Source organism: Dermacentor albipictus, chromosome 1 (genome assembly GCF_038994185.2).
Source record: "Dermacentor albipictus isolate Rhodes 1998 colony chromosome 1, USDA_Dalb.pri_finalv2, whole genome shotgun sequence".
Lineage (NCBI taxonomy): Eukaryota > Metazoa > Arthropoda > Arachnida > Ixodida > Ixodidae > Dermacentor > Dermacentor albipictus.
In genome coordinates, this window is record NC_091821.1 from 153391428 (window position 1) to 153406269 (window position 14842).

At 44.4% G+C, this 14842-nt stretch overlaps 3 protein-coding genes across 12 annotated transcripts in view; 1 reads left to right on the forward strand and 2 right to left on the reverse strand.

Moving 5' to 3' along the window:
• Nucleotides 1-7340, reverse strand: part of LOC139050837 (cyclin-D1-binding protein 1 homolog) — an 84450-nt gene extending 77110 nt beyond the window's left edge. Inside the window, exons 1-2 of one of the 3 annotated variants that reach the window (XM_070527631.1) lie at nucleotides 7179-7340; nucleotides 6962-7024 (exon numbers count right to left, since the gene is read on the reverse strand). In XM_070527631.1, the coding sequence (XP_070383732.1) occupies nucleotides 6962-7024; nucleotides 7179-7245 (130 nt within the window). In that variant the 5' untranslated portion in view covers nucleotides 7246-7340. The remainder of the gene's footprint in view (nucleotides 1-6961; nucleotides 7025-7178) is intronic. The other 2 variants (XM_070527635.1, XM_070527628.1) reach the window with 2 other exon arrangements.
• A 629-nt stretch (nucleotides 7341-7969) lies between these two features.
• Nucleotides 7970-14842, forward strand: part of LOC139050848 (neuroguidin) — a 60327-nt gene continuing 53454 nt past the window's right edge. Inside the window, exons 1-3 of the mRNA XM_070527644.1 lie at nucleotides 7970-8126; nucleotides 8326-8475; nucleotides 13601-13738. Coding sequence (XP_070383745.1) covers nucleotides 8070-8126; nucleotides 8326-8475; nucleotides 13601-13738 — 345 coding nt within the window. The 5' untranslated portion in view covers nucleotides 7970-8069. The remainder of the gene's footprint in view (nucleotides 8127-8325; nucleotides 8476-13600; nucleotides 13739-14842) is intronic.
• Nucleotides 14378-14842, reverse strand: part of LOC139050864 (uncharacterized) — a 189825-nt gene continuing 189360 nt past the window's right edge. For all 8 annotated transcript variants that reach the window (XR_011509103.1, XR_011509101.1, XR_011509105.1 and 5 more), the window contains one exon: nucleotides 14378-14535. Coding sequence is in view for 1 of the 8 variants with exons in the window: in XM_070527663.1 (XP_070383764.1) it covers nucleotides 14481-14535 (55 nt within the window). In the remaining 7 variants the exon portion in view is untranslated. The remainder of the gene's footprint in view (nucleotides 14536-14842) is intronic.

The window sequence follows — 14842 nt, forward strand, 5'->3', positions numbered from 1 at the left end:
ATTGTCCTTTGGCCCAAACTACAGCTGTTAAACATCACACTAATACCGGCGATGTCCCTCCTATTCACCACCGCCCGTATTGAGTGTCACCGGCTGAGCGTCAAGTTATTCACGCAGAAGTTCGCAAAATGCTTGCCAAGAACATCATAGAACCATCATGTAGTCCATGGGCGTCACCTGTTGTACTGGTAAAAAAGAAGGATGGCTCATGGCGCTTTTGTGTGGATTATCGGCACCTTGACAGGGTTACCAAAAAGGATGTGTATCCCCTACCTCGGATTGATAATGCCCTTGACTGCCTCCACGGCGCTTGCTACTTCTCCTCTATTGACCTTCGCTCCGGCTACTGGCAGATTGCCGTGGATGATCTCGACAGTGAGAAGACTGCTTTTGTAACACCTGACGGTCTTTATCAATTCAAAGTGATGCCATTCGGTCTACGTAACGCCCCTGCTACTTTTGAACGCACGATGGACTCCCTTCTTCACGGTTTCAAATGGTCCATGTGCCTGTGCTACTTGGACGACGTTATAGTATTCTCCCCAATGTTCGCTACGCACCTCGAGCGCCTCTCAGCAGTCCTGGACATTTTTTGTCGAGCCAGTCTGCAACTGAACGCATCTAAGTGCCAATTCGGCCATCACCAGATTACCGTCCTTGGGCATCTCATTCATGCGGACGAAGTGCAACCGGAGCCAGGCAAAATCCATGCTGTTACGCACTTCCCTGTTCCGAAGTGTGTCAAGGATGCAGCTTCATCGGCCTTTGTTCGTACTTTTGCCGTTTCGTGAAAAATTTTGCGGCCATAGCAAGACCACTAATCAAGCTTTTGAAGAAAGAAGCCCCTTTCTAGTGGGGCGATAACGAGGCCTCTGCATTCTCGCATCTAATCAACCTTCTCACAACGTCTCCCGTTCTGGCCCATTTCGATCCTTCTGCGCCTACCAAAGTCCGTGCTGATGCCAGCAGTCACGGAATTGGCGCAGTACTGGCACAACGCCAGCACAGCAACGACCGTGTTATCGCTTATGCCAGCAGGCTCCTCTCACCCACGGAGCGCAACTATTCCATGACTGAGCGCGAGTGTCTGGCCCTAGTTTGGGCGGTTGCGAAGTTCCGCCCATACTTATATGGCCGATCCTTTTCCATTGTCACAGACCATCACGCGCTCTGCTTGTTATGCTCACTGAAAGATCCTACAGGAAGTCGCTGGGCCTTATGCCTCCAAGAATATTCGTATACTGTCACCTACAAATCTGGCCGACTACACAAGGATGCTGACTGCCTGTCTCGTTACCCGGTAGACGAGCCTGACGATGCCGACAATAGTACCGCCAACGGCATTTTCTCTGTGTCTGCCTTCACTAACATCGCCGATGAGCAGTACCGCGACCTATCGCTGCGAGCACACATCGAGCGTCTGCGCTCTACACCTACCGACGCATCCGTTCGCCGATATGTCCTCCAGGGCGGCATTCTGTACTGAAGGAACTTCCTCCCTGACGGATCTGATCTTCTTCTTGTCGCGCCAAAACATCTACAACAGACTGTGCTCTTTGAGATGCATGACGCACCCACTTCAGGACATCTTGGGGTAACACGCACGTACGACCGCGTCCGCCGCCGCTTTTATTGGCCTGGTCTCGCTCGCTCCGTCCGACGCTATGTTGCTGCCTGTGATACCTGCCAGCGTCGGAAAACGCCTCAGGTACTACCTGCCTGTCATCTCCAGCTGATCACCGTCCTTATGGAACCGTTCTTTCGTGTTGGATTAGACCTCTTCGGTCCCTTTCCCACGTCATCCTCTGGGAGCAAATGGGTAGCCATCACAACTGATTACGCCACCTGATACGCTATCACGTGAGCTCTCCCTACCAGTTGCGCTACTGACGTCGCGGACTTTCTCTTGCATGACATTATCTTACTTCATGGCGCCCCGCGATAGCTGCTTACTGACCGTGGTCGTAACTTCCTCTCGAAAGTTATCGCCAACATTGTGCATTCCTGCTCCACTCAAGACAAGCTGACTACTTCATACCATCCTCAAACCAATGGCCTGACAGAGCGGTTAAACCGTACGCTTACCGATATGCTGTCCAAGTACGTTGCCAAGGAACACCATGACTGGGACATTGCCCTTCCTTACGCTACATTTGCTTATAATTCTTCCCGGCACGACACCGCCGGATTTTCTCCATTCAATGTACTCTACGGTCGCGAACCGACCTTGCCCCTTGACATGGCACTTCCTCCTGCTGCGATCTCAACAAGCGAGTATGCGTGCGACGCCATCGCCCTCGCTGACCATGCACACCAGCTTGGCTGTGCTCGACTGATGGACTCGCAAACCACTCAGTAGCGTCAGTACAACGCCTGCCACCGTGACGTACAGTTTTCGCCTGGTGCGCTCGTGCTCTTGTGGTCGCCCTCTCGGCACGTCGGACTTTCAGAAAAGCTCCTTTCGCGATACACAGGGCCCTACCGCGTGCTGCGCCAGGTGACGCCTGTGACGTACGAAATTGCTCCTGTGAGCTCAACTTCAGTTCAGTTCAGTTCAGTTCAGTTTATTACCTTAAAGGTCCCCCGTAGGGGCATTACATAAGGGGTGGGTTTTTATAAGATAGCAAAACATCGTCATAAATAATTATTTAACGAAATGGTCGGTTACAAGTTGTGTGAACGAAGATGGACAAGTCGTATTAGCGATGTTGGCGGGAAGGCCATTCCAGTCTGTGGCGGTACGGAAGAAAAAGGAGGCTGCGAAGGTGGTTGTCCGTGCACGTGGGCGTGCCACTTGAAGTGGATGGCTGGTGCGGTGAGATATGCGTGCTGCTGCTGTTATGTAAGGCTCTTGATTAAGGGAAGAAAAGAAGAACTTGTGGTACAGGGAAAGACTGGAAATGCGACGTCGACATGAAAGCATTGACAAGCCCGATTCTGATTTCAGTGATGAAACGCTGACGTCGTATGAATATGAGGTATGAATGAATCTAACAGCACGATTTTGAACTGATTCTAATGCGTCGGTGAGATATGCTTGATGCGGGTTCCAGATAGTTGACGCGTATTCCAGTTTCGGCATGACAAGTGACTTATATGCTAGTAATTTTAAATCTGATGGGACCTGCCGTAGGTTCCGTTTTAGAAAACCTAAGGTTTTGTTAGCTGCAGAGATAATGCTAGTGACATGTGCGCGCCAAGACAAATCGTGAGACAGGGTTACACCTAGATATTTATAGGATTGTACTGATTCTAATGGTGTGGTATTTATTTCATATGGGAAGAAGGAAGGGTTGCGACGGCGGGAGAAGGACACGAATTTACATTTCTTGGCGTTAAGGGTCATAAGCGAATTGCTGCACCATTCTAAAACACTGTTAAGATCATTTTGGAGTGTGGTATGGTCAGATGAGTTATGGATAGAGCGGTAGATGACGCAGTCGTCTGCAAACATGCGTATATTACTGTGACTTCGTCATCTACTCTGGCATCTAGTGATGTCGTGCACGTCAGTAGGCTATAGGCCTACTACACTGCCTCCGAGTCCGGCCTTTAGTCACTCCGAGACGGCGCTTTTGCCGCCGGGGGTAGTGCTACGGAATAGTATTTCCAATGACAAAGAGGAGAGCAGTAAGAAGACGACGACGACGATTGGAGGCTAGCGCGGGCGGTTGCCTCTTGGCCAAGTGCGGCCTATTTCCCTGTAAATATACTTGTATATAGCTTTTTATCTGCGTCTTCTTACATAAAAATATTTTGCATAATGTTGCTTGAGCATAAAACAATATCATATACCAGGAGTGGTTCCATGTACAAATACAGGGTTTAAGTAACATCTTTACATCTAGAAAAAAAAAAGAAAAGAACTAGTGTCTTCTGACTAATTAAACTATCACCAGGTGAGCCTTCAGGAAGATCATTTTGGAGTGTGGTATGGTCAGATGAGTTATAGATAGAGCGGTAGATGACGCAGTCGTCTGCAAACATGCGTATATTACTGTGACTTCGTCATCTACTCTGGCATCTAGTGATGTCGTGCACGTCAGTAGGCTATAGGCCTACTACACTGCCTCCGAGTCCGGCCTTTAGTCACTCCGAGACGGCGCTTTTGCCGCCGGGGGTAGTGCTACGGAATAGTATTTCCAATGACAAAGAGGAGAGCAGTAAGAAGACGACGACGACGATTGGAGGCTAGCGCGGGCGGTTGCCTCTTGGCCAAGTGCGGCCTATTTCCCTGTAAATATACTTGTATATAGCTTTTTATCTGCGTCTTCTTACATAAAAATATTTTGCATAATGTTGCTTGAGCATAAAACAATATCATATACCAGGAGTGGTTCCATGTACAAATACAGGGTTTAAGTAACATCTTTACATCTAGAAAAAAAAAAGAAAAGAACTAGTGTCTTCTGACTAATTAAACTATCACCAGGTGAGCCTTCAGGGCTGAAGTGAAAACAGCCGAAGATGAGTGTTTTACAACGTCGGCTGGAAGCATGTTCCATTCTCACACAGTTCGTCGAAAGAATGAATTTTCAAAGATATCGGTTTGACAATGAAATTCTCGCAGTTTTTTGGAGTGGTGAGAGCGTCTGGTTTGTTTCGTGACAGAATGGATAAAATCACCCTTTTTTATTCCTATTTTATTGTGACAGAGTAGATGTAGATACTGTAACCAATCAGCATGGTGCCAGGACTGTAACGAATCCAGTTCAGCCTTTTGGTATTATGGTATTCTGGAGGCTGTGATGACAACTAATATGACATCTTAGAAGCTAAAATGTTACAAAAGGTGGGTATAGATGGCTGTGTGAACATTATGTACCTTCAGAAACAATGGACCTCCCATGACAAGGTCTTTGAAATTACCACTGCATTGCAAGTGCCAGCTAGCCTCGTGGGAGGCCGGAAGAGGGAAGTCGTCTATATGGGCTGTAACCTGTGCTGTTAAAACAAATAAATATCACTTAAAAAGAATACAAGTTCACTAAATAAAAACAGTGATGGGTGAAGTGGGATACTTCTTCTAAGGACATCAGGAAGGTGTCATTATCATTCCATTTCTACCAGGGCTTTCTTTTTAACTGCACCAAATTTTGAAATAAAAGCAATATAAATTGTGGTGATTTTATTATTTTGCCTTCGTTATCTTTTCTTCAGCAACAGCACAATGTCCTATGCTGGCGGCACGCTAAATCTGCACTATTATTGCATTGTGCATCCCTTCTGCAGTGCAGCAAGATTTTGGCAGCAGGCATGCACTGCTAATTGTCACTAGATTGGCCACCTCTAGCCAAGGAGCAATTTACAGAGTTATGTGCAAAATAAACTAAATTGCATTAACTTTTAATTATATTAATAAATCTTAGGGTTGGCAGCTAATCGACACTACTACAATGACAAATTATCACTACATGCACGTATGAGGGCAACCTCAGCCAGATGTTTGTTTTCTAATGCAAGACAGCACTTTCAACACGCTCTATTTCAGCCAGGCATGGAACATAAGCGGTTATATTTTTGCAAATGTTAAGTTAACTGTCATATGGACACTCAGCTAGACTTGGATATCACATCTGACATGATGACCATTTATGTATGGTACAACTATTGGCAGATTCCTCATTGGCATTGCACAATTCTATGCGCATGGGCATGATGACGCTGCAGAAGTCACGGGGCGCCTTATCCCTTGCGAGGTGCTGTTCTCGTCACGATGATAGATTGCATTTTTTTACAAGTACTGCTCCAGGAGGGCACATGTAACGGGCAAACGGAGGCCTCTAGAGAATACCTGAGGTTATAATAAAGCAGGGGGCGCAGGATTTCCAGGGCACCCAGGAAGGTGGGAATATCAAAGCTGGAAGCAGGGTGGTCCGTGGGTTAGGGCCGCTGAAGCCAGAGCGTGCGGGGAGTGTTTGTTCGCATGCAAAATTAGCTGTCCACTGTCGCAGACAGCCGATTTTATATCCCCCTGGCATGCTCCGATGTCGGCGAGCCCCGGCCCAAAGACCAGCCCGGGTTCTAGCATTGGTGTTCCCGTTGCCGTGTTGGTGTCCTATAACATGAAATATTGACACGTTACAACAAGTAACTATTAAAGAAATAATCACGCCCAGACACCAACTTGTGACGCAGCGCTATCGCACCCGTGCGAGAATTATGCGACGCCAACGAGGCATTTGCCCAAATATTGTTTGGACAGCAGGATATTTGTCGCACTTAGCTGACTAACATGTTCGACTTGATGGACCAAGGCTGCGATTTTGTAGCGATGCCTTTTCCCGATGCTATTGCCTTTCGCGCTCCTGAGTGGTCAAGGGACGCCTCCCCGGAGCGTCGAATGCGGCCACTCACGAACGCGAAAAGCACCGAAAGGCGTTGGCACAGGGAAAAGACATCGCTACAAAATCGCAGCCCAGTTGGTTCGCTAGCATCTAACATAATGTGGCCAGGATTACGGCGCAGTTCTCGCAAAAAACAAAATAGACGCTCTGATGCCACACGGAAAGGCATCGGAGATCGTTCACGTTGTCTATGTGTTCGCGCACTTTCTGTTGTACAACGCACCTGAGATAATTCACCGAGATTGTTACAAAACTGTTTCGACGTAACACAATGCAAATGCCCGCGGCAAGTACACGAGCGGTGCTTGTAGAACATGAAGTGGTGCCGTTAGACAGATCGGCTTATGCAGGACGCAAGCGGCGTCCTACATGTGGCGATCTGTCAATCAATGCAATGTAGGACGCAAGCGGCGTCCTACATGTGGTGATCTGTCAATCAATGCAATGTAGTTAATCGGCGCTGAGGAGCGAAGTAGATTTTCACACTACGAAATTCAAAAGGTGTCATTACAAGTTTTCGACTATTTGCAACACATAAAGTACGTTATATAAATGATTAAGAGCGCTTTTAACAACGATGAAAAAACGCCGCTGTACTGAAGCATCACACGTACCAAGTCTCGGCAGGAACTCTTCCAGGATGAAGCCTTCGACAACTTCGTGCGGCACCTGATCCTCTGTTGTATGTTTATTGAAGAAAAATAAAATCAGATTTACATGTATTCTAACTTACACGGAAATGCAAAGAAAACTACAGCGAACGCTAGTACCATGCAATGAACAGCATTCAACAATCGATCGCAATATTGGCGATGCTCGTTTCATACCAACCTTGTAATTGGCAACATATTTCTTGCAAAGTGTCTTTCAGGTCCTTAACCGGGTCTTCCTGAGCCATAATTGCGAGAAACTGCCAACAATAGCAAAACTCCCCGAACACGAACGCACGCAAGAGTCAAACTAAACCGCCTCCACTGGACAAGACATAGTAATCTCAGTGCATGCGAAAACCGGTGCTAAACACGAGCAATAATATATATTGTTGCGCCATCTTTTGACAAAATTATTTACTTTATATTAAGGTTTATACGGCATTTTTTTTATTAACTTATTTAGTCTATTTCTTAATAGAGGACAAATAATGCGTAATATTTATCATGTGTTCCGCACATTGTTCAGTTGATCGTATGGTTGCTGCGTTTATCATTAGAAGAAAAGTAGCACACTTGATTGAGACAAGAAATGAAGACTGATTTAATCTGCTATCGACAACAAGCACAACAAGGACAGTTCGGCGTAGAATACGACGTGGTCCTCAAGCAACGCTACATAGACGCATGATAGACGCGTCGACACAGGGTTAGAGTGGAGCAGCTTAGTCAGATGTGCAGGAAAGCGGTGTACAGTTTCGGTTTTTGCTGATCGCGCACCCAGGTTCCTGTTACGAACGCAAAATAAAGGTAGCGCAAAAGTTGTTTCTTTTTTACATATTTACTTCACGACAATTTTTTTTGTGTTTGGCTACTTTTTTGCATAAATGTCAAACATGGAGGGTAGAAAAAAAATGTTTTTCCCTTCCTTTATGATGGCTTTTAGCCCGTTATTGTCAAGCATCTTTCCCTTGTTTAGACCACTATCATCATCAGTTTGCCATGCGTTTGCGAAAGCTTCTTAAACGCCTGCCGAAAACCACGTGTGTGTCGTCTCTGTGACAGCTGTGACATGCAAGCAGTACAAGCAGTACAAGGGTCTGTCAGCAGTCGTGTGGATATGTCGCAGGTACGATTTTTCGCCTTCGTTATATCAAAATTACTGCTGGCAAGTTGAAGCCGCTGGATTCGGAGAGCAGAAAAATATGCGTTACTTTACGCAAAGCTGAGTAATCCCGGTCACATGGGACACTTGGATCGCGATCGGAAGATACTGTCTCTCGTTCGCCAAGCAAACGTTTCATTGGACCTTGTGAATGTATTTTCAGGTTACGATTTCTGACCGGAGGCATGAAAAGGAGGTACCGGAGTTCCTTACGTCCCTCAAAGAGGTGAAAGATAAGGCGTCTGGTGTTTCTGCGGCAGTGGAAAGTCTTCTATCTCGTGTCAAGAACAAAAAGGAGTTGAATACTGCTGCGGTAGGTAACTATAGGGTACCTGATGCGACCTGTTTCTAAGAGGGTGCAGAGGAAGGTGTCTTGACGTTAATATTGTGCATTTCTGTGAAGCATACTAATCGCGACGGGCGATCTTGACCCGTAGGGTTCTTGCCAACGATGAACGGAAGCCCGCCGCGCAGCGTCCGTCCACTAACAGTTATAAACGGGTTGTTATTACAACCAGCTTTTACCCAGTTATAAACCAAGCGGTTTGTGCTGTCGATCGCGACATTACTGTTGTATTGTTGCGCGCGAGAGCAATGATAAAAAAAAAATCAATATTGGTTCTATTCACATATCTTTATAAATTGTTCCGGTTACGTGAAATCAGTGTTACTCATATTTAAGCTGAGTGTGCTGTGGACAAGGTAATCATATTCTTGACTGCCGTCAGCTTTGATTGAACTATGATTTTGAGGCATAGGTATAATACTTAGCGTTATGACTAAATGAGCAGATTTTAAAGCGCTTCTGTGAAAACTGCTGTACCCCAGCCGCTCGGGTTTATGAGGACCCTGCTCCAGATCTATGTTACCGACAAAGCTACAGAATGAATGAGAAGAGGTATGAATAGCAAAATGGCAAGTCTAAAAGAGAAGGTAATTGTGGTGATGAAATTGCTAATGGCTATCAGATTTAATTTGTAAGCTATAATGTTAATGAGAAACAGTGTCCTTTTTCACTTTTGATCAAAATATCTCATGGTATCGACTTTCATTGTGGCCCTTTAATGTATAGATTTTAAAATAGCATATTGTTTAAGACACCTTTGATTGCGGAAAGACAGCTTTAAATAGGTACACAGTCGCTGTTAAGTAATATTAAGTGGAGAAAAATACAATGATTATTTCGGTAGCCTATGCTTTACCGAAGAACTGATAAAGAAATATGCCCTTTTGGTTATAAATGAGTAGTATTTGCCATTTAAGCAATCTTGTCAAAGCTGCAGGGCTGGTAATTGTTTAATTTTCTCATTAGCAGTCTTTGAATAGCACATAAGCTGATGATGCATGCACCTTATGGTTAGTAGGTATGATGTATAAATCCCAGAATGTCGCCTTCAAGAGTCTTCAGCGTGCTGCAGGAAGCTGGTGGGCGCAGCCTAATTTCAGAAGTCATGCCAAGGAACCACACTATTTTTCAACATTCTGGCTCATGTGTCACTTCCTCTAAAGGGTAACAGCAGTGTATTACCAGTTTCAGCATCAAAAATCTTTTTTTTGAGGCTTTCCTGATGCAATGCGCTTGTATTTCCAACTTAATATTCTGCCCGGTGGCTGCTGTAAACATGGTCCTAAATCTCGTTACAGTTGGCCTTTAGTAAAGTAGCTGCAACAGTGACCAATTTTTGCAGCCCCACAATTTGTTGCGAAGTGTTTGTGATCTGATGCCCATCATCATTATCTCAAATCAGCATTATCTGATGCTGCTGTAAAAACAAGCTTTTTCAGAATACCACTTGGCTCACTAATTCGCATTCATTACTTACATAAATATTGCATTTCATGCTCTAGTTTATATAATTGCAAATTTGGTATTTAGATTTCACTGATTCAGCTGGTATAAATTAAAGAAAAGCTCTGTCAACTATGGTCCTGGCTCACAAAAAGGCAAATTTAGCCTGCCAAGTGAAGTGGCCTCAACAGCTGCCGGTGTAGCTGTTCTGCCACTCCATTTTGGCATTACACGTGTAGCACAGAAAAAAAGTTCTCTAGTGCTTGCTGGCTCTCTAAACTCATAAACTCAATGACTTCAAGCAGCAGTATAAGCACTTATTTAAAAGTGATTTATAGAGCACTTGTAGTTTCTAGTAAACTTTAAGAGAACTGCAGTGCCACCTGAACTCTTGGACGACGCTATGAGGCTCCCCTGCAATTGGAAGCATGTAGCAGTAGATGTGCGCTTACGCTACTTCGTTTGTGTGTGTGTGTGCACGTGCGTGTGTGTGTGTGCACGTGTTCATTTCCTTGATGAATCAGCAAATCTCGACAGCATCAGATAATTGTGGATGAAGTGAAGGAAGAGCACACTGCAGTGGACATGTGCCAATTTTGCGAAAAGTGTGTCACGATAAACAAATGCTGTTGCATGGTACAGGAGATAAGCTCGACAAAAAGGCATTGATATTTGTTCTTGCCCAATGCAAGTGGCATCTATTCGCCTGTGCAGAGCTGCTGTTGTGTATTGGTTTGAAAGCTCAGCTTGAAAACACATCATTTCATTTTATTACCTTAAAGACCCGTTGTGTGATATTACATAATCATTATTACATCATCATTAGCTTTATCCCACGTGTGCTGAGATATTTCTATTTTTTCTTCTTTACATTGTGTCGTGCCTAAACTTAGTCATGACAAATGAGCGGACAGGATCTGCCTGTTTTCTAACTCATGACAACTGTTCACAGTAAAAAAGACTAAGATTGAAACAAGTTTAGATGAAAGCAGAGGGCTCCACAGGGTGGTAACAATGCCAGTCAACTTGGCAGTATGAACTCTCTTTCTTGAGTGGTGAGGATGTAGTGATGGCAGTTCTTAATTTGGAGCTAATAAATCAAGCAAGTTCCAGTTGCAAAAGTGCTATTATACAATCTAGATGATGAAATGTGACTTTTGTGCAGGGTTTAAACACTGACAAACTGGTCATATCCCTGAAAGAGTTATTTAATGTTGGCGGATCTTAAAGGGCTCCTGGACCACCCCTTGGGCTTGGTCCACAGATAGCATATGCTGCTGTGAACATCTCAGCCAACTTTTCCTGTCGTATGCGGTGTGTGGAGCTCGCAAGCATGGCACAATGTCGCCTTTCTCTCAAACGCTCTTTTTAACAGAAGTCTGCTCCTTGGTCTTTTCTGGCCACTTTATTTCATAATAAAGCGTATTGCTATATGCGGCTGCTATTGGTAGCTGCAGTTTCCTATGCAGTGTAGATACTGCGACCGCTGCAGAGTGCTGTGACAAGTCCACTGGCTGAGCGTACTGCTGCTTGCTGAGGACAACCATGTTTGGCTTATCTTGTAGGCACCAAAATCAGAAGTAGTGGTGTCTACATTACCATTGCAAATAAAATTTGAACTGTGCGCCACAGTGACATTTGGAAAGCGGAGCATTGTGCGCATGCCCTGCTCTGCTGTAGCCTTTGCAGCGCAAGGCATCGAAGAAGGAGCGGGAGCACCGCAAAGGCCATGTTTCATTGCCAATAACTCTCATTCTGCTGAATGCATTGAAGTGCTTGACTGTAGTGCCCACAGTTATAGTATAGTGCCCCATGTTGTAGTATAGCTGAACCAAAGCATAACAAAGCTTCCTGTCAAAAACTTAGTTGAATAGACTTTGATCAAACCAAGGTTCCACATGATCGAAGTTGGTGTGGCATGTATTGTTGAGTAGAAAAAAGGGCGGGAAGAAACATAGTGGACAGTACAGACACTCCTGCGCACTTCATTTCTTGCACTTTTTTTTTTTTTTTGCTCAACAACGGAACATACCAAGGTTCTGCATTTCAGCAGTCCAGTGAAAAGCTTGGCCTGTCAGCTTTTATGAATAAAAAAACCTGTTAGACAACTGCACAACAATTTCAATGATCAAGCTCCCTGGTCATCATTTGGCACATCATTGTAACATGCGATAGGACAGGTGCATGCAGGAGGGAACAAAGCTGCCGTGCCGACTGCAGCTAGTCCTCAAACTTGCCATTTGTTGGTGGCACCACTTGTGTGATCACTATCAGCCAACATCTTTCATTTTTATTCAATGCTATTGGAAACCTGTTAATACTTCAGTGCATGATGATGATCTGTGGGTACACTCTTTTTATCGGGGGCGACACAACATGTACATCCTAGCTGGGGAGAGAAAAAAGCACGGACAGACCACACACAGCACTTCACTGGTTTACTGTCCAGATTTGGATCACCATTGTTGTGGTCTACCCTATGCGATGGGCGTGGCAGTTGTGCAGTGTCCGCTGTCCATGGCAAATCCATAGCCTGCTGTATGCTGGTGTCCTCTTGTGGGGATGGTGAGAGCTGCCTGCGTTGGAGGGCAATATTCTAGTAGTGACAGTGGCCTCTAGTGGAAAAAAAAGCAAAGACCCCCGTCTCTAAGCTACTGGCAGTAATGGAAGGAAGAAAAACCATTCTTGGTGCCAGGGGTGCTAAAGGAAAAAAAGACATCGCTTATTTCATTCAGTGCCTACTATAAATGTAAAAGGCTTTTTCACCACACATTGTGTACTGAAGATTTTATTTCTTGAGCTTATTTTAATTTTATTATTAGGCTTTGAGGTTGTAGCATGACATTACCTCTTAGCCTTTTCATTCTTTATGATGCTGACGTGCTTGTACATGTGGCACAAAAAGATCATGCCCTACGCAAGGTTCATGCTGGGTTAACAGATAGCACAGTGGTGTGTTTTTCTTCACAATTGCTCTCCATGCTTGCTAACGTGTACATAGAAAGATATGTGCAAGTGAAGTCTGTCTCAGTGGATTTTGTATTTTTCTTGTTATGGAGGCCCTAGGTTTGTGCATGCAGTACGCGTGTTCTTTGTTAAACTCAAACTGGAATGCAAGATTACTTTGCTTCATTGTGGGAAAAAAACGCAAAATTTAGAAGGGAAAATAATTAAGTTGCTAATATTGTTAATTCAACATTTGGTATATTGAATTACCACTTTATAGTGAATGTTTCCAGAATTTTTGGGGGGCTTGATTTCTAGGCATGAACAAGTGAACAAGATGTCAATCATTATGTCCTCATGGCTTGTATTCATTCTTGTGACACTGCACAGACAGGCTCATGTAGCACATTGTTGAAGTTACCTATTCATCCATATTTAACTGTTGCAAGACTACTGAAATCATTGGAAGCTTATGTGGTTTTGTTTTGTTTGTTTTTATATCGCCGGTATGACAGATGGGCCTTAGTGAGACATTCGCATAAAACAATCACGGTGTCTCAGTATTGCATTGGTAAGCTCTTTTTCAAAAGAAGAAAAAAAATTTGTGGACATTGCTGCAAAGTATTTTATCCACCAAGAAGTTTGATGAGCAGCTAGTTTGCGTATAGTTTTGTTGACCTGAGTTCTACCTTGTTGTATCCAGGGCCTGAGCTTCCTTGAGATGAAGAACCATGTCATGCTTGGCTACCTGCTTGACCTGACACACGTTGTTTGGTGCAAGGTTTCTGGCAAGAGGATCAGTGGTGACCCTTCTATTCGTCGGCTCGTGCAAGCTCGAACTGTATGTGTCACTGCTTCCATTATTTTGTTCTTTTTAGCTGTTTCATAGCCATGTGATTTGATTTTAAAGGGCCCCTCAGCAGGCCACATAGCAAATTTTGTTTATATGCTGGAAGTCACGTGCCCTCTAAGGAGTGTTCTACCTTAACAATTTTTCAAATTAGTTCATTAATAGCAGAGATGTACATAAATGCTTAAGGCAGCACAAACCCATTATTTCAGGAGATGAATATCACCGCCAACATAGACACTCTCTCCACTTGACGCATCTATCCTCCGCAAGAGAAATTCCTTCCATGCATTCTTCCATAGCTGAGCCAGAGGATCGCATGACAAATACGTCACGGGCCCCACCTTCTTTTTCTTTTTCTCTCTTGTTTTTGCTGAGTAATTCACATCCGGTGACGGTCTCACACGCAAGCTATTGCATTTGTCTTGTTTTGCACAGCGGACGATTTTGCGCACTCTGCATGAGAACACTACAATCATGAGCAATGAGGCAGGCATGAGAGAATGAAAGAGCATAATCACAGAGTGCGACTGCATGACATGGGAATGAGCAGACGAAATGAAAGTGCATCTCTATTCCTACAGTACAAAGCAAAACAAAAACATCCAGACATTTGGTTTGTATGTTTTATTTAGTTTGTCAATTGAAGCTACAGATTAAACTAATAGCTGATTTTGCCTTGAATAATTCTCGAAATATTTTGTCACTATGAAGGATGTCACAGCACTGCCATTTACATAGGTGCATTTGCGTGATATATGTCAACTCTCCGGCTGGGAGCATGGTGCCTGCGAGGAAAAGAGCAAACACATTTGGTTGAAATTTCAGCTCTTTCTGCGGCATGTAGGGATAATATACTTAGCAGACATGATACAGTGAAAGCTCGTTAATTCGAACTTCAATAATTCGAATTTATGGATAATTCAAACTGTACGATTTGGTCCGGCCAAGCTCCACAGAAGTCTATGTATAAAAAAGTCCGTTAATTCGAATGCCAGAAGGTTCCCTCACGGATAATTCGAACTACGCTCGCCTGGCACACGGCCAGAGAAACGCGCCTACTGCCTACACACAAGGCTGTATTGCCTCCGAAAC